Consider the following 20,371-nt stretch of genomic DNA (forward strand, 5'->3'; position numbering starts at 1 on the left):
CAAAAAGACCGATTCTATAAAGTTATTGAACTGTTTGGATAAGATACCATATTTTTTGTTGCCAATTTTTCAGAATTAACATATTTAAGCGGAAACTGTGGTTACCATGGTATTGTGTGTGTAAGGGAGCTTAGGCTACTATGTTTTGAGACGCAACCACATTCTGACTTTGCAAACTGAGTGTGTATTAATTGATCATGTGCATAATTTCCGTCCACTGTATCAAACGGCTAATAAAAGTGCACGCTCGCTGCTCCACTGCCGCTGAAACGTTCTCGCGCGCTTGTTACATTGTTGCTGTTTGCAAATGTGGCCGCGTGCGCGCGCGCGCGCGTGCGTTTCCTTTTCGAGTGTTTGTAGTCTGTCAAATGTCGTGACGTCACGTCTGAAGTCGCAGCGTAACATGTAACTTTGCTATAACCACCTACATGTCCGCAAGACTTCAGATCAACTCAAACCCCAGCATGGGATTATTAAACACGGCAGGAAATCAACAAAGTCCGGGAAGAAACAACACCAGAGGCTCGATCTAACCAACTTCTGAGTGTGTGTGTGGGGGGGAAGGACATTTTGGACCGTGTGTGTTCCGGGTTTTCGCGCTGACACCATCTCTGTTTTGTCAACCAAAGTGACGCTTGTGGAAAGTTGGAGAGTTGTAGTGGCGTTTGCGCGCGCATGGGCTTGTTTGTTTATGTAATTCAACAGAAGAAAGTAGAGCTGAGGTCTCTAATGCAATGACTACTAACTACAGCGAGGAACTGGACTTCAGACTGATATTTGGAGAAAGCAGTTATTCTCATCAGTCGCTGAGCCACACAGGTTTGTACGTTACTTTCAGCGGACGCGACGCGACGCGACGGTTCCAACGCTCCGGTTATAATCAATGAAGTGCGTGCAAGCGCGCGCGGTTATAATGGGAGCGACGTAGTTGAGTCGCGGCCAGAATGTTTTACAGAAGTGGCCATGTTTGGATCTGTGTGTGTGTGTCCAGAATATATGAAACTGTGTTTTAAAATACCGAGAGTCACTTCCTTATCTTTCAACATCAAGTGTAGTTGAAGCGCTTAAAGAGGAAGGTCAAAACCTAATCATGCGAAACATCTTTCAGAAAAAAACATGAAGCGTGTATTTACTGTAATACATTATGTTTTGTGCCAATCTAATTGTCGTGGATTGTAGACAAATACGAAGAATAACCATTATTATTATTAATAATAATAATAATTCACCCACTTATTATTAATAATAATATTGGCATTGTGTGTCGCTGTACTTCCCTAAATACTGTAGGCTACTGTTGAAGTTGTCAATGCAAATGACACTGTCCTCTGTAATTGATCTTTCTCTATCCTTAGGTAAACCTCGCTGATAGCTTGCTTAAATTCACAGCAAATCACCTTTCAGTTTTTATTGCTGAGCATTTGACTGTCGAAGCTTGAGTGCGCGTGTAACTTCATTATGGTGGACAGATAGTGTTATCAGTGTGACAGCATCCCTAGCTCGTGCATCAGAGTGTGTGTGTGTGTGTGTGTGTGTGTGTGTGTGATATTTATGGTTAGCTACTGTTGCACTTCTGTCAGTTTGCTCATGTGTCTGAGTGAGCCAGAAGAGCATCTCTAGAAATGCATTTGCTCAAGTACAGTATGCCAGTGTGTGGCCTGTTGGAGTATGCTTATTTCTTCACACGCTTGAAAACAACATTTCTTTTTTTTCGTTTACTAAATTACATTTTGCTGAAGGACATTGCTGACTTAAAACCTAAAGTTACTGGATTGTATTTATCCTTCCAAAAGAAAATAATAACCAATACTGACCTTAAACATTGTTACACAATAACAATTCATCAGTGCACATTATAATAAAAAGTTTGTTTCATGATAATAAAATCAAAATATAAGAACTGCTCTGCCTCTGAAACATACCGGTAGTCACATTAGTCCGAGTGGGCTTCTGGGTAATGTTGACCAGTAGTGCCTAAAGCTAATGCAGTGATGGACCTTAATAAAGGTAGACATTAGACAACGTTGACTTGATAGAACAATCATTTGGTGCAAAGGAAACCGCCACTGATTAGGAGTCTGGAAGCTTGTTCCCGCCACGGAACAAATCATATATAGTTATAATAACATGTAATTGTGACTTAATATGGCAATTCTGACTTTATCTGCTGGTTTCTCAGACTAAAATGCATGTTTGAGTTGTTTTAACTGAAAGCAACTTGCACTGACATATCTTAAAATATGTCAGTGCCATTGTTTTGTCTCAAGATGGACAGCAGTTTTATGTTTATTAAAGCAACTTAAATGCCCTAATTAAACTAAGTCCTAAATCTGGCTTAATCTAAGCCCTGTCTGTGAAACCAGGTCTTGCAATTGTAAGTTTGTATCACGCAATTCTGATTTAAAAAAAGTTGCAAGTACATTTTTATTCAGTGTTTGGAAACAAGCTTCATGGGAGTTGGATGGTTCAGTCTTATTTCCTCTTCTGTCTGATTATATGGCGTATGCCCTAAAGTAATAAGCCATTTTAGTTCCCAATGTTAATACAAGGAGTTCCCAATGGACAAAATCATGCCACACTTAAAAATCACTTTATGTAAAGCCTGGAATAAACTGGACTTTTAAAATCTAAAGGGATTTTAAAACACTAGGCAAGTAGGCATCATACACTGACTAAACTGCTCAGGATCACACACACCAGACTTTCAAGTTGCTAGATACTCCTCATATGAGGAGTTTCTGGGTGTTTCTCCCTCATATCTGCTTCAAGCTCTTGATACATTGTGGCATTTCTTTGTTGTTTAGAATCCAGTATTCCAGTTTAATGAATAACTCTGTCTCTTCTTCTGTCCACTCCAAATATACCGCGCCATCTTTAAAGAATGATCGATTTTTACGTACGTCAGGTGACAGACTTCACCTCTGTAAAGATGATTGTGTATTTAAAATGGGTCATTTATGTAGTAGAAATGTGAAATTATTTTTGAATTTGGAGCCTTCTAGACTGAGAACGGCCAGAAAATGTATTTGTGGCTCATGTGGATGAAAGACAACAACTCCCAGAATGCACTTGCTTCACTGCCGTATGAGGCCACTCCCAAGCCACGCCTACCGGTAAGAGCGCAGTTAAACAACAAGGCTAGGCTAGTAAGTTTCCGTGACGAGTCTGCTCGGGATTTCGAGATCGCCAAAAATGTCTGAGATTCGGCTTTTGCGTTCTCCAGTCGCCGTTCCTCATGTTTACTGCGGCGAGCAGGACGAGGCTGACGGCCGCGGGAGAACTGCGTGAGGCCGGTGGCGTGATTACTGATGAGCGGCACCTGTGAGACGCACCGGTCTCGTATCTCTCACGGAGGAGAGGGAATTTTCTTAGCAATGTTAAAACGCACATTAACCCATCACTTGTTTAGCGTTCATGTAAACACTACATTCAGATTCACCAATCGGAATGAATTCAGTTAGATTGAAACAAAAGGTTTGCATATAAACAATGAATGGCGACTGCAGGAAGTAAAAGCCGAATCCCGGACATTTTGGACGATCTCAACGGCTAGGGCGTGTCCGGGAAAAAGAGGATGGTAACCGCTACTACTCAGCTTTCTCCACAGAACAAGAGCCTGTTAGCTTAGCGTCCAAATAAAAGATGGCTGACACTATTTGTACATTCTGTGAGTGAGATCCGCCCCTCTATGGGCAGGTTGAAAACATGCGGATCTAGCGCCTTCTACTGGCTGTAGTCTCTCGCCTCTGGCCAAAAAAATCCTCCGATGACGCAAAATGATGATTTTTGCGTCATCGGAGGATTTTTTACAGACAAAAAATACATAAATCTCTCGTCTCAGGGGGACATGAGGGAGGGAAGCACGGCAATTTGAAAACACTACAGGTTTTCTACTGATACAAAGCTTAGTGCTAAATCCTGAAGTATCCCTTTAAGTGTAAACCAAGGTATGTCATATTAAGGGGTCTTGTGTTAAAATTAACCTTTTTCCTGTTCCTCCAGAATCCAGATCGGACGACGATGCCAACTCCTACCCTCTCTTTCCTTCTGACCCCAACCATCCCACAGAACAGCAGGACGACTATACAAACCAGCCTTATGGCACCCCTCACCCTGGTTCCCTGCAACCCATGGATTCTCCCAGCAGGGTGTTTGACTGTCCCAGCATCCAGATCACCTCTATCCCAGCCAACTGCCTCCAGGACCTGGGAACCCACCAGTTGGGCCAGTCAGCAGGAGCTTGTGGGGACGCGTGTGCTGGGTCTCTATCGAGGGACCAGCTCTTCCTGCCATTGGATGGATCCTACAGGGACACGTCCTCACTGTGTCCCAGCCCCTGCAGCAGTTTGTCGTCCCGCAGCTGGTTGTCTGACGCCTCGTCCTGTGAATCCTTCTCGCACATCTACGATGATGTGGAGGCAGAGCTGAACGAGGCGGCGGCTCGAGTTCGACTGGCGTCTCCTCTAGTGTCACCACTGACGTCTCCTCTGCCGTCCCCCCTCACCTCTCCCCAGGCGTCTCCTCAAGTGTCTCCGCTCGTCTCCCCCTTCGGTTCTCCTGGATGCATGGCTGCATATGGAGACGACTCTTGGTACCGTTACCAACAGCATCATCTGCAAGCTCTGCAATATCAATCGCTGTCGCCGTACCAGTCGCCCCGCACCAGCATCACTGAGGACACGTGGCTCAGTCCCCATCCACACTCCTCGTCCTCACGGCCCTCCTCTCGGCCCTCCTCTCGGCCAACATCGCCCTGTGGGAAAAGGCGACACTCCAGTGCAGAGGTCATCCCTGGTTTGGCGTCCCCTCACCTTTCCCCCAACGTAACACCATCTCACTCTCCTCGGGGGAGTGTCACTGAGGAGACGTGGATGAGCGGTTCCACGTTTGCCCCCTACCAGACCTTTCCACAGGAGGTAGACGTCCCATCCAAAACAAGAAGAACGTATCAGACCAACCACCACCAGGATCAAGCGTCTCTGTTGCCTGGACATGAGGACTCAGGTCTTCAAGACCAAGGTCTTGCAAATCCATCGCTAAGCTCGGGCATAGCTGTGTCCCTGCCCTGTTTAAGGAAAGAGGATATAGTGGAACATTTCTTAGCCGTTCCAACACACTTCCCTTGGGCTAAACCCAAACAAGTCAATACTACTCCTTTATACAGGTAAATTGCATGTATGCATAGGACTTGATTTTGCAACATTTGATTTTGAATAAGTGCCGGTTGTATAATAGATTGTTAGCTCCATCGTTTTTAGGGTTATAACAATGGGTGTTTTGTTTCATTGACCAATTCCCCAAAACAACAGCTATGTTTGTTAAAGCCACTGCTGTTCTTTATTTCTTGCCCAGGTCCACATCTTTACCTCCACTGGAATGTCCTCTGCCCAGTCAATGTGGCCAATGTGAGTTAAAGATCGAGATCCAACCTAAACCTCACCACAGAGCCCATTATGAGACGGAGGGCAGTCGAGGGGCCATTAAATCCGACTGTGGAAGACACCCCGTTGTAAAGGTCAGGTTTTACACCAGCTCTCACATTAGCCGTTTGTAAATTTCCCTGTAGTTGAAGGTTTCTGGCAGTGGTTTGTGTTCGGGGCCTGGTCCCCTGTTTGTCTGAAAAATGCCAGATGGGAGAAAAAAACCTGTTTGGAAACAGTCATTTTTGCAATTCCATTTGGTGCCACTAGTGAATTATAAATGGAAATATGTACATGTGATTCATTGATTATGGTTAATTATTGATGGAGTAGCTCATCCATCATTGCCTACTTGTTTTGTTCGTCACAGAAACTGTATTGTGCGAAATTTGAACTTGCACAGCAGATGTTTTCATTATTCTGGTAAATTGAGAGTGGGTTCCATACCTCAAGGTTTGCTGCTCATCTGACACCTGCTCCAGTCCAAATAAAAGACCAGTATTTAATTATTTATATTAATATTATTATGCATTTTTTTTTTTTTGGTTAAACTAGCATTGTAATATTGGATAAATGATCGAATTTGCCTATAATAGAAGATAAGATAAATATGATTCATGATAAATATCAGACAGTCTTATGGAGAGAGCTTTTGATCCAGTCAGCGTGTGGTATTTTTAACTGGGCACAAGCTAATGTTACATGTGTTGGCCTGTTTGTTTACCCTAGCTACCAATAACACAAATGGACAACCTTTCCTGCCATTCGAGGAACAGAAGTTCTTAGCTTTGAAAACTAGAAAAGGAAAGTTACTCAACACAAACTTTGAATGTTGGCTGGAAAGGCCAGGCTGATGTGGGCTACTTTGAATACTTTCAGGGCCAGTGCATTAAAGCGTTGATGGATGATGGATAGGCACATACCATTTATTTGGAATAATCAGTTGCATGTTTACTCATATTGTTTGTTCTCGCATCTGTAGCTAATAGGGTGCAATGATAAACCCATCAGCCTGCAGATGTTCATCGGGACAGCGGATGACCGCTACACCAGGCCACACCCGTTCTATCAAGTGCACAGGATTACTGGCAAAACCGTGGCCACTCCGAGTCAAGAGACGGTGATATCCAGCACCAAAGTTCTTGAAATTCCTCTCCTTCCTGAAAACAACATGTGTGCCAGGTACCTGTCAAGCAAACCTCTGATTTACATTCACCATGTCCTGCATGCATTGTAGAGAGAGATTTTTTGCATAAATGATATATTGACACGGCTGAAAGGTTAGTCGTTTAGAACAAGAAGATGGCAGCTCTTAATGGAAAATGTGAAATTCAGAACAGAACTCTTAATTTTTTGTAAAATCTTTCCTCCCATGGAATAAATAGTACTTTTGATCAAATATGTTTAAAATAATTTGCACTCAAGCAAATTATTAACTATCAGGACCCTAATCAGAGCTGGCATGGATTGCTTCATGGGAGGCGACATGACAGTATAGAATCAATCTTTTTATCATGGTACCCATCTTATTATCTGACAGTTCTTCTAACAGAAACAAACTAATCATGGCTGAGTAGATCATTTCTACAGTGGAACCCACTACCAAATTGTCCAGGCTTTTAATAGAAACTTTTCAATATTGTGATGGCATTGAGATCTCATGAATGCATACGACAGAGTAAAATAACTTAAAGCGCCCCTTTAATGTAATCATTTTATTCTTTGAATCTCATCTTTGACCACCAAAATTACATATTTATATGTTTTTTTTCCTGTGAAAAAAAATTCGCCATGTCTTAAAATAGCTGGAATGCAACTCTAAGCCTTTGCCTCATTTAGTATGCGTGGCACTATGAATATACAAATTAGCCCCGCCCCTACTCACTCACAGCAGCTCCGATATCCACTCTGTCAACTTACTGAGGTAAACACTGCACAATGATATCGCTCTTTACAACGTCGGACACATAACGCTAATAATCTGATTAGCCTTTTGCTCGACTGTGTTGAAAAACAGCTAAAAATGTGTTGCTAATGTTACATGAACCGTGTTCCTGTTCGCCATCTTCTAACAATCATCAGAAACGCTTCGAACAACTCATAACGTCAGTGGAGAAAGGCATGAAGGTCATCGTAACATCGTAATAAACATCATACACACGCTATATTGCTATATCTACACGATTTTTCATATAAACAGAAAAATAACGGGATTACCTGGACTCCACAATTTAACTGACTAATCTTTAATGGCTGCCTTCTGTCATCTTTCTATGAAAGCATCGACTGTGCTGGGATCATGAAGCTGTGAAACTCAGACAATCTAGCTGTGTAAGGGAGAGACTGACATCGGGCGCATAGTTAATGATATGCTAGTTCGCTGTTATCTATATGCTAAAGCCCGCCGGCACGTTGATCTGATTGGTTTCAAGGTAGTTTGTGACGTCAGAAACACCAGCGATTTCAAACCGTGTTTTTGAGAATGTCTTTGGTTCTCTGCAGTTTTAAGTAGAGCAATGGTGTTGACTTATGAATTAGCACATGGTTTAGCATATTAAAAACACCACATAGACACATAAACAACATTAAAAACTGGATTTTCACCACGAGTTCAAGCTAATGGTTTATATTGAGTTGCTCTGAGCCACTGTCAGCAAATAGCACCATTTATGTCACTCTTTGGTTTAATTTCACTTGCTAACTTGCAATTTTATTAAATAAACAGCATTTAACTGACTAATCTTTAATGGCTGCCTTCTGTCATCTTTCTATGAAAGCATCGACTGTGCTGGGATCATGAAGCTGCGAAACTCAGACATCGAGCTGCGCAAGGGAGAGACTGACATCGGGCGCAAGAACACGCGCGTGCGCACCGTGTTTCGTGTTCATATCCCGCAACACAGCGGCAAAGTGCTGTCACTGCAGGTGGCGTCTGTACCAATAGAGTGCTGTAAGTTTTTTTATGTGGAATTATGTGAAAAAATGCTTTGAATACGTTAAATATTATATGCTAGTTATGTCTAAGTTAACTTGGTGGAGAAATATACTCATTCTAGAGAGCATTTCCTGGATCAAAATTGTATATGTCCATGTGAACAAGAGGATGTCATCAAAATATAAGAGAAATATTGTACATTTTAAACATTTAAAAAAAGTTTTAAATTCATTATACAGAAATTATACATTGACTAAAAGCCACAAAAATCTAATTTGTATTTGAAAACATCACCAAATCGTATTGATGAACATTTCCTCTGCAATTTACAGCCATTGTTTTTCCTCTGTTGACTAGCTCAACGCTTAGCTCAGGAACTTCCTCAAGTCGAGAGCTTTAGTCCCGCCTGTGGTTCTGTGACTGGAGGAGAAGAGATGCTTATAACTGGACAAAACATCTGTCCAGAGTCAATAGTGGTCTTTCTAGAAAAGAGCTCTGGTAAGTGAAAACATCTATTACAATAACTCACCGTGTAACGTTGCAGAGACGAGGAGAAAGAGGATCTAGTAGCAGAAGTTTAAATGTATTAACAAGAACAAAAAGGAAACAATACAACTCAGGCAGGAACAGAACAAGCAAACAAGAACTATAAAAGGGATAGTTCACTTTGAAATGAAATTTTGGTATGTTTTAGCTTACCTGAAGTGCATCCAAGATGTAGGTGTCTTTGTCTCCGCAGTAGTTTCAATTTTGATATTTTTAGGTCAAACTGTTCTTGTCTGTCAGTCATATAATGCAGGTATATAGGCACTGTCTCCAAAAGCATGCAGAGAAAAGTCCAAATTAAACAATTCCCCATCGTAAGTGCACATTGATGGCCTAAGACGCGAAACAAGCGGTTTGTGTGATAAAACGAACAGTATTTATATCGTTTTTATCTATTTTACACAACGACGTCCATCGGATCTGTTTACTTAGTCTGCGTAAGCCCCGTAGAGCACCGGAAGTGGTCTCCCGGATGAGTTTGCGCGAGCTTACGTAAATGTATTTTTTTACATCGGTGTAAAATCCCGGATAAGCGCAAACTAGTACCATTTCTATTAGCCGTCCTACCTACAATCTCTGTTCTGTGCATAGGTTCTGGTGTAAACAATGAGTGACGTACACGCGCGAGAGAGATCACTTCCGGCGCTCTACGGCGCTTGCGCAGACTAAGTAAACAGATCCGATGGACGTCGTTGTGTAAAATAGATAAAAACGATATAAATACTGTTCGTTTTATCACACAAACCGCTTGTTTCGTGTCTTAGGCCATCAATGTGCACTTACGATGGGGAATTGTTTAATTTGGACTTTTCTCTGCATGCTTTTGGAGACAGTGCCTATATACCTGCATTATATGACTGACAGACAACAACAGTTTGATCTAAAAATATCAAAATTGAAACTACTGCGGAGACAAAGACACCTACATCTTGGATGCACTTCAGGTAAGCTAAAACATACCAACATTTTATTTCAAAGTGAACTATCCCTTTAAATACACAGTGAACTAATCAAAGAAATGAGACACAGTTGACATGACTAAGTACACACTGAGTAACCCAGGAGACTCAGGGGCTGTTCACTCCACACCGTTTTCAACTAAAAACGTGTAACTTTTTGTGTTTTGGTCGTTCATTTACACGACAACGCGTTTTGGGTGTCTGAAAAAGCGAACTTTTGAAAACGGGTTTCAAAGTGGACGGTTTTGAAAGCGGTCTCCGCGTAAATAATACAAACGTGAATCTGTGGAAGCGATGACATCATGCAGATGCAAATTACTTGTTCAGTCTACAGTGTTTCATCGCCATCTAACGGCCTGACAGCAGAATACAGCGTTTTGAGTCGTTTTCACGGATCCGTGTGAATGGGGGGGATCGTTTTGACAAAGGTGTCGTCTGTACGTGGAAAACTCAAAGGAAAAACTTCTACATTTTAAAGGAACACTCCACCGTTTAAAAAAAAATAGGGCTTATTCACCGTCTTTCCTAAATTTAGATAGGTCGGCAAATGCATTTTTGTCTCAGTGCATGCATTGTTTTAGTTTGGCAGGGTCGGCGCTAGCTTAGCTTAGCATAATGAATGGAATCCTTTGTTGCCAGTTAGCAACAACAAAGGCGTAAGAACACGCGCTGAGACAAAAATGCATTTGCCCACCTATCTAAATGTAGGAAAGACGGTGAATAAGCCCTATTTCATAAAACGGTGGAGTGTTCCTTTAAGCATATCATTGTCGTGTAAACGTACCCTTAAACAGATCAAACATAACCCTGACACACACCTAGGCTGCATCCGAAATCTGTAATACTATCGGCAAAAACAGTATGTGACTAAAGAAGTATGTCTGAATTCACAGTACTCATAAAAGAACAGGCTAAAAGTACGCGGATGACAGAGCTTCCGGCGAGATCCTGAAGTGTGTGTATGATGGACACATTCCTATCCCATGAGGCCACGGGAGAGCATTTATGAATGGCAGTGAAGCAACGTAACTTAGATCACATGATAATGACAACATGGCGAATGTAGTACCTCCGGATTACATTTATTCCACACACATTCATACTATATAGATCTTACTTTTTAGCGGCTGTGAAGTAATTACTCATTCAAAATAAGACCTACTCAAGAAAGTATGTGATTTGAGACGCAGCCCATGGCTCTCTGCTCAAATTAGGCGCTGTTTTTAGATCAGTAGTCTAGCAATACATTTTGGATGACGGTTTGTTATGTAAAAACAATAAAAGCCTTTGTATTGTCTTTTTTTTTCCATTCCAGATGGTAAAACACAATGGGAGGTCGATGTGAGGGCTTTACAAGAGAAGAGTCAAAATGTGAGCATACTAAGTTATTGATTTTGTAAAAACACTGATATTCCTCAATTTGTTTAAACAACATTGGTACATGCACATCCCATTGAGATCTATAATTACAGGTGTCTCTTGTGTGTTCCCATTCCTGTTTAGACAAGCATAGTGGTAAAGATTCCTCCGTACTACAAGAAAACCACGGCTTCCTCCACCCAGGTGCAGTTCTACGTCAGCAATGGCAAAAGGAAGAGAAGTGTCTCGCAGTTCTTCACCTATCTTTCAGGTAATAGTCCTGGTCCACTTTGGTGGCAAGAACTGCCAATTGGACGGCAAGAGGCAGTAATATATCAAAGACCAACCACAGGTCAATCTAAAATAGGCCGGTAGTAGCTCATTCATGTAATGAACAGTCTCTAGGAACGTGTAAAGTGTTTCACTGAAACTGAAACCACATACAGAGGTAGTCATAAACACTTGTGACCACAAAAAGCCTTTGTAGTTGAAGAAACGCTCCGTCCTTCGTGCGTCCCGGACCGCAGTGAAGCACTTCCTACTCGTCGCCCTTTCACCTAATATGTGTTGTGAGAGAGCACACTAAAACAAGTCATTCAAACTTCACTGTGTTGTACAAAAACACACCATTTTCAATGGGAAACGCAGCTGATCTCCTTATCATTTTAATTGACTTGCATTTTCTTCAATTTCTTTTACGTTCCACAAAATTCCAATACTAGTAGTCACAGTTAATATGTTAATAATAATACCAGGTGGAGTCATGAATGTCTCAGCTGATGACTTGTGATCGGATTACCAAAACACATCTTAATACCAGGCAGAAACCTTGGCCTTGGTGTCTCAAACAAAACTCTGAACAGATTAAATAGATGTTCTGAAGCATTCGTTGTAGCAGACTGGTAACTTGTAAACAAAAATACAATTTCTGTGTACCAATTTGTGTAGGACATGGATAGCCAAACCTGCTCCTGGAAGGCTACGAGTTTATTTCCATGCCTAATCAAACATACTAATCAAGGTGTTCAGGATTACTCATGAATGTTGGAGCGGGGTTAGAACTGGAGGTCTGCTGGGTTGGCAACACCTGGGGTAGAGGCTAACCAATCAAATTTAAGCTTCTAGGTTTGGAGATTGAAAACTTTGAAATCCGTATAATGTGTATAATATGCCATGTTGCCTGAGACTGAGGCCCTGTTTACACCTGGTATTAAGATGTGTTTTGGTCGATAGGCTCCAAGTGGACGACACCAAATATACCCCTTTTCCACCAGCAAGAACCAGGTGCTGGTTCAGAGCTAGAGCTATTGGCGGTTCGGAGTTGGTTCTACTGACGGGTCTTCTAAGAACCGGTTTGCCTTTCCACAGGCTAGAGAGCCACAACAGAGCCAGATCTTACGTCACTGTATACATCTCATGTTTCCCAGCAACGCTAGTGCGGCAGCGCCAAACAAAAACACACCAGGCTTGTTCGAGATGGTTCGGCTTCTCGCAGACCGATCGCCGCATGACATCAATGCACTGCGAAAGCGACCCAAAAGCACAAGGAGTCGTATGCTCTCCAAACACTCCCGGAGCTCTGATCGGTCCGCGCCGCTCTGATGCATCTCGAACAAGCCTTACATCAACAATGGCGGTCGTTGCGTTACTATTGATGCTCATGGCTTTGCGAACCTACATCGGCATCCAAACACGGCGAATCCAACGCGTTCGTGCAGCTCGCCGTAACTTGCATAGACGGACATTACAATCGAGCTGCTATTAGCTCGATTAGCTGCTATTTAAAAATGGCGGTCACAAGTTTCTGTTCTTCTTGTTGGTCACGGTAACCCCGCCCCCAGCCCCTGACTCAAGCGGTTCTTACTTCTAGCCCAGCAATGTTTTGGTGCTACTTAAGAACCACTTTTACTGGTTCGGAGCTGGTGCTTTGGTGGTCGAAAGACAAAGAACCGATTTGAAACTAGGCTCTGGCTCCGAACCAGCACCAGCTCTGCCTTGGTGGAAAAGGGGTAATACAGGTGTAAATGGGGTCTAAAACGTTTTGAGCTTGTCCACTTTCCACCACTTCCATAGGTAGTCAAAAACACATTTGACCGGATTGCATTCGTAGTGTAAACGCTCATGTGGTCGAATGTGTTCAAACTGCCACGAAAGACCGTCTACTCTCCGCCTACTGACCTCATGCGTAAACATTCTCCTCTCAAAGAAATCAGGACAGACGTGGTTGAAAGTGGACAAGAGAGAGTGATTAAAACAACAGGTGTAAACGTGAATGTGTCTCCCTCGTCTACTTGTGATCCGATCGACCAAAACGCATTGAAAAACATGGACTTATAATTGAAAATTTCCTGATAATTTACTCACCCCCCTTGTCATCCATGTCTTTCTTTCTTCAGTCGAAAATAAATTAAGGTTTTTGAGGAAAACGTTTCAGGATTTTTCTCCATATAATGGACTTCAATGGCAACTAACGGTTTGAAGGTCCAAATGTCAGTCTCAATGCAGCTTCAAAGGCTCTACACGATCCCAGTCGAGTAAAAAGGGTCTTATCTAGTGAAATGATCAGTCATTTCCTATTTTTTTTCTTTTTTATTATATACTTTTTTAACCACAAATACCCGTCTTGTACTATCTCTGAGATGCATTACGTCAACACGTTGTAAAGATCACGCGTGACGTAGTCGGAAATACCGACCCAGTGTTTACAAGTTTGGAGTAGGAGGACCGTTCAAAGTTATTGTATGTTAAATGACACACATTTATATGTATTTGTGTCAGTTTATTGTTTAAAATGGTCCTTACGTGTGCATATCCTGGATGTTTAACGATGTCACGCGTGATAAGACCCTTATTTCTCGACTGGGATCGTGTCGAGACTTTGAAGCTGCATTGAAACTGACAATTGGACCTTCAAACTGTTGGTTGCCATTGAAGTCCATTATATGGAGAAAAATCCTGGAATGTTTTCCTCAAAAACCTTAATTTTTTTTCGACTGAAGAAAGTGGACACATGGACATCTTGGATGACATGGGGTGATATCAGGACATTTTTATTTGTAAGTGAACTAATCCTTTAATACCAAGTGTAAACAGGGCCTTAGATTACTGTAGAACTGGACTGAATTTAGGACACAATTGGACAATACAATATATACATTTTCAAATGTTTTGAGAAATGAAGAAATGTCCACAAAGCTAATCTGTAATGTGTTGAACACCCTCCTTCCAAAGCAGTGCATGTGAAGCAGGAGTTTGACATGAGGCCGGACCTTAACACCAACGGCCAGCATCCAGCCATGTCCCCAACCGGTCTCAGCACCACTGGGGACTCAATCTCTTCAGATGAGGTCCAGCCTCTTGAGCAGTGGCTGCTGACCGAAGGGTCTCCATCTTCTGCCTATCTCTGCTACTCGCCTCAGGATCTGCATCTGAGCCGCTCTCATCCGGCAGACCGAAGCCTCGATGCCGTAGCAGACCTCCACCCGATGTTCTCACCGGTGGATTTCAACAACTCTTTGTACCAAAAACCTCAACAGGATCTGTCTTACAAAGGACAACCTAGTCTTCCAAAGGTTGGGGGCTGCAAGTCATCCCAAATCCCTGCAGAGCAACCCAGGTCTCACCGAGGTGAAGGATACCAAGTCATCCCTTCAGAACACGCTCATAATCTCTATAACCGTGGCTCAGTGTCCAGTACCTCTGTTCTAACTAGCGCAAATGTGGAAACATCTGGTCTGGATCCGGTGCAGTTCCCACAGTCCTCCTCTTCCCAAGTGCTTCCTCTTTCCCACCAGCCTACTCTTGCCAAAGTGCCTTCCAACTCACCGTCTATCAGAGAGAGCTTGATGGACCCTCAACCTTCAGGCGCATCTCTTGAGGAGTCCAGCGAACGCTACAGTTTGCCACAAGGTGGAGAAAGCCCTGATATTAAACAGGAACCAGATGAAGAGAAAGAGCTTGGCTTTCAGTCCATAGGCCTACAGGATATCACTCTCGATGATGGTAAGACTCCAAGGAGAACAGTTTTAAATTAATGAAGTTAAGGGAACAATGCTGATTGCCACATAAATTCATTTCAACCTGTTTCTCAGTTTGTATAAACAATCTCAATGACTCTCTGAGGCAAGGGATTCCCCACAACTGTTTCAGAGGTATAGGCCCAAAACTTAAAGTCCCCCTGTGGTGAAAATCCAGCTCTTAATTTTGTTTATATGTCTATGTGGTGTATTTTCTCCTTACAATTGACCCTTCGCTAAGCCCCGCCCTCCTTAGTTACTGTTGCTACGCCTGGCCAGCTTTCGCACCTGGCACGTCTATTAAAGTGTCTATGTACCGGTGTCAGACATTCCCAAGGAGATAATTAGTCATTTTTGGCGAACAGGTGAAATATCTGAGAGAACAAGACAAAAGGGACTGCAGAATGCATTCGAGGGATATATCCGCGACATAATATGCAACCGATTAGAGAATAATTTCATCAAAATGGAAGCTAAAGTCTATAGGCTGAGTCCCAGCGCAAGCAGCAGCGCCTCATTCGCCGACCATTCAAATGGGAAACACACAAATTGAGGAACAGCTGTTCATGCACAGCAGGGTAAGTGGAATGTGAAAATAAATTATAATCTAATAATTATAAATCAAACAGTTTATCCATAAATCTTGTGGAATAACACTAACACCGGGAGAGCCGCGATCGGATTGGATTGGAACGTTACTCAGGGGTAGGCCGTCGATTAACAAAATGCTGAAATATATTTTAAAGTATGTCAGTGAGCCTCCGTCTTGCCTTTAATCGTCTTATTTTACGTTCAAATATATGCATTATGAACAAAGAACCGTCATTATTTCTAAGCAATAGGTGTTTTTGTTAATCCTGTCGACGTTTAGTTGTGAATGGGGCGTCCCACACTGCTTGATCCACGCCCGGCATTTTAGGTTTCGGGAAGGAAAAAAATTCCACCCCCCGGGTATCATATTTTCACAATCCATACGCACAACGCTTCGGCATGTTTCCCTCGCTCGAAAGCTCGACAGACCTCCCACGCCTAGTTACGGTTGCTAAGCCACGATTGGCCAGTGGCAGTTTTCGGGCGTGGCTTAGCGAAGGGTCAATTGCAGTTAACCTAAGACAGTCTCAAACAGAGTGAGTGAGTGGAGGCAGGCCTCATTTGCATATTCATAGAACAGCGTATACTAAATGAGGCAAGGGTTACATTCAAGCTATTTCAAGGCATGAAGACATTTTTTCAACGAAAAATTTGGTGATCAAAGATGAGTAAGGGATAAAATGATTGACCACAGGGAGACTTTAACAGTATTTCCACCGCTAAAAACTAATGTACTCCCCAAGCAACAAACTTACAAGTTTCACATTTATGCTTTTAAACTCTCCTTTAGATTCCTATTGTGCATTACTGTAATGAGATATGTTTGTTTGTACAAACTAAGGTTTGGCTCAAAATTATTTTCAAGGTTATGCCAAATATTTTGATGATAAAGCTGAATTTATATTGAACTTGGAACATTTCTTTCCACACTTCATGTGTGAGTGTGTTTAGGATTTCATTATGCTAAGAAATCAAGAGTCCTTTAGTGACCCAGAAATAAGTCCATAGTCTTACTCTGTGACTGTACCTGTTTATTCCAGAACATATGATCTGTTTACAATACTCGCTTCTGACCGCGTCTCGTGCTGGGTCAGTAACTCACGCCAAGCTACATTAACAGAATATGCGCTAACTTTGTGACATATGCTAGCCAGGATTTTTGTTTACTCTCTAGAAAAACTAGCAGCTGCCACCCCTAGTGTCTGGAAGCCGGTTTGGTTTGGGCCTAATTATAGTCTCGAGTCCCGCAGTGCAGTGGGAAAGAGGATACTGGCATTGCGTGGAGTCACTGGACGAGCTAAATATAACGTGAAGGCTAATCCAACGCTAGTTTTGCGCAGCTGTATTGTGACAGTCCTGCATAGCCTACTTCACATTAGATGTTGCTGCTTTTAAACTTCTTGATTTTACATCCAGTTGTTTTAGCAGAGTGAGGTATAAATAGGCTATATTTAGATTTTATTGATGAATGTTTTTTACATATTTTTTTTTTTTTTTTTTTTTTTTACAATTTCTAGGACACATTTCTCAATACTAAGGTGACTTTTTCAAAACTCTTCACAGTTCTCTTCAGCTCGGCTCAGCAGTTTACAATATTTCACATTCAAAATGCACTAAAACTCCCACAACACTTCATACGTTTCAAATCAAGTCATTCTTCCAGAACACTAGCAAAGGTTTCACCCAACAAACACTTTCCCCCTAACAACAGGAAGCATTATACAATGTTTTCTTTTGTCAAACTTCTTTATAAGTTTCCCCTTTTGAATAGATTGTAATGAAATCGAAAGACTAAAACTTGTGTAAGTGTTCAGCTACATTTAATTGTTTTGATAGTATGTGATTTTTTAGATTTGGAATATTTTTCAGTATGGCATTATTGTAGAAATGTAGAACATTTCTTATTCATTTTTGTGTTATGTTAGGCTTTGAACTGAAGTTTATCAGTGTTGAAAAGAGTGACAGCATGTGTAGCTGTAGATACATCGAGTTTAGATGTTTGTGTCTGAGTGAGAAGAGAACTGATGTTGTCTGAAGTATGCAGTCATTGATGTTGTGCTCACTGTGTTATGACCTAAGTGACCTAACTATTGAGAAACGGGTCCTAGCGATTGTAAAAAAAGAAAGAAAATTCATATTTATAAAAAAAAAAAAAAAAAAAACTAAAATACAACAGCTGTAAATATATAACATGAATAAAATAATTACAAAAATAAATTATTACATAAAATAATTGTTTCATTTTTAAATGAAATAAATTTGAAAACAGTGTTCAGATTAAAAATAATAAATTACATATCATAAATATGTAATTTTATAATTAAGCAAACCCTGGCAGGACAGAACTTGTGTATTTTCCGTTACCTGGCGCACCGGTAGCGTGTGGAGAGCGCAGGTGCAGAGACTGAACACCCCTGATGAGTGAGTGCTGTTGTCCGGCTTCGTGTGTGTGTGTGTGTGTGTGTGTGTGTGTGTGTGTGTGAGAGAGAGAGAGAGAGAGAGCGAGAGAGAGAGAGAGAGAGAGGGAGTGTGTGTGTGTGTGAGAGAGAGAGAGGGAGTGTGTGTGTGTGTGTGTGTGAGATGGGTAGGTTTAGGGTGTGTGTGTGTGTGAGAGAGAGAGAGACAGAGACAGAGACAGAGAGATAGAGCGTGTGTGTGTGTGTGTGTGATGGGTAGGTTTAGGGTGTGTGTGTGTGTGTGTGTGAGAGAGAGAGAGAGAGAGAGAGAGAGAGAGAGAGACAGAGACAGAGACAGAGAGATAGAGCGTGTGTGTGTGTGTGTGTGTGTGATGGGTAGGTTTAGGGTGTGTGTGTGTGAGAGAGAGAGAGAGACAGAGACAGAGAGATAGAGCGTGTGTGTGTGTGTGTGTGATGGGTAGGTTTAGGGTGTGTGTGTGTGTGTGTGTGAGAGAGAGAGAGAGAGAGCGTGTGTGTGTGTGTGTGTGTGTGATGGGTAGGTTTAGGGTGTGTGTGTGAGAGAGAGAGCGTGTGTGTGTGTGATGGGTAGGTTTAGGGTGTGTGTGTGTGAGAGAGAGAGAGAGAGAGAGAGAGAGAGAGAGAGAGAGAGAGAGAGAGAGAGAGAGAGAGAGAGAGAGTGAGTGCGTGTGTGTGTGTGTTGTTGTATTTCATCTTTGCTCAAACAGATTCTTGTACTAATGCACACATCTACCTTTTCTGGCTTAAATATATTTCGAGCTCTCACTGTAAACTCTGTTTCTTTCCATACGCGTGATGAAAGTCATGTTGTAGCCTAAATAACTTGTTGTTTGTTTAAAGTGTATTAATAGATGTGTGTGTTTGGTTATTGGAAAGGCTTTCCGTCAACGAAACCAGCTTTATTTCAGGAACTAGTTGAGACTATAGGCTTGAGCTTTTTGGTTGTAATAATTATAATAACTCAGTTCAGTCTCTGGTTTAACACCGCTGCCGCTTTACATTAGAGCTGTGAGGAAATACTCCTGTCTACACACACACACACACACACACACACACACACACACACACACACACACACACACACACACACACACACGCACACACAACACACACAACACACACGACACTGCCCTCAGGAGGATTTAATAGAGATGTACAATGATATTGAATGTTGATATACAGTATATGTGAGATTCAAGATGTTTTCTTCTTCTTTGCAGTGAGTGAAATCATTGTCAGAGACTTGTTCGAGACTCCAGATTCGGGGAACGCTCCGTAACTCAAGATCCCAAAGATTCTCAGCAATCCGAGACCTGGACATCTCTTTGAAACCGCTTGGACTGATTCGGTCTCAGTATCTGCCTTTACTGCACATATAGGAAAGATTTTCTATGAGAAATATCATGTACATAAAAGTGTTCTGCTTAAAAGCGGATGCTTATGGATTTTAACCGAGCATATCAAATGTGAATGTGAAATAATGACCAGTCATAGCTTTTGATTCAATATGTGCCTTATCCTGACGGGCCTTTTTACGATCATTGAAATGTTTCATTTGTCTTCAATTTTCTCCTTTTGATTATAAATGTAAAATATATTCTTGGAAATTGTGATAATCATAAAAAGTTTAAATTATAAAGACAAAATATGCAGCGTTTAGCGTATCTCATGTTTTAATCTGCTGAGTGTTGACTTTAACAAACTGTTTGGCATTTCACTATTTTACCATAACTTTCCCATTGCTTGATAAGCTTTTAAAATGTCTTTGTATTTATGAATTTTTACTGAACATAAAAGAGATTTTGTGACAATCTTCATGAGCTCCAAGAAATATGCTTGAATTGAAACTGTGAATAATATTAATTGGTAGCTAGCCTACATTCAACTTGTTTGTTTGTTTGTTTGTTTGAAAGGTTTAAACAATATTTAAAGTTAAAGTATCCAATTTTTTATATAAAATTAATAAATTCAACATTTCATTTATAATAATAAAATATAACGATGTTTAAATGTTGTATGCATTTATGCAGCCCTATATAGTCCATTAATAACGAGTTTCCATAGTTTGTGTGAGGTGTAAACAAGTAACGTTAGCCTAGCATATTTTAGA

General features: G+C 41.5%; 1 protein-coding gene across 3 annotated transcripts; it reads left to right on the top strand.

Moving 5' to 3' along the window:
• Window positions 1-216: 216 nt before the first annotated feature.
• On the top strand, window positions 217-20,268 carry nfatc3b (nuclear factor of activated T cells 3b). 3 transcript variants are annotated; one of them, XM_079604178.1, is made up of 10 exons: window positions 217-819; window positions 4,003-5,164; window positions 5,353-5,515; window positions 6,403-6,602; window positions 8,198-8,370; window positions 8,713-8,853; window positions 11,176-11,231; window positions 11,364-11,490; window positions 14,451-15,221; window positions 19,482-20,268. In XM_079604178.1, exons 1-10 carry the CDS (start codon window positions 735-737, stop codon window positions 19,538-19,540), a joined length of 2,937 nt encoding a protein of 978 aa, XP_079460304.1. In that variant the 5' UTR covers window positions 217-734; the 3' UTR covers window positions 19,541-20,268. The 3 variants fall into 3 exon arrangements, with proteins under 3 accessions (XP_079460304.1, XP_079460305.1, XP_079460306.1); XM_079604179.1 differs by having other exon boundaries at window positions 318-819; window positions 14,454-15,221; XM_079604180.1 differs by lacking the exon at window positions 217-819 and adding an exon at window positions 2,996-3,113.
• The last annotated feature ends 103 nt before the right edge of the window (window positions 20,269-20,371 follow it).

The sequence above is a fragment of the Phoxinus phoxinus genome (assembly GCF_949152265.1).
Source record: "Phoxinus phoxinus genome assembly, chromosome: 25".
Lineage (NCBI taxonomy): Eukaryota > Metazoa > Chordata > Actinopteri > Cypriniformes > Leuciscidae > Phoxinus > Phoxinus phoxinus.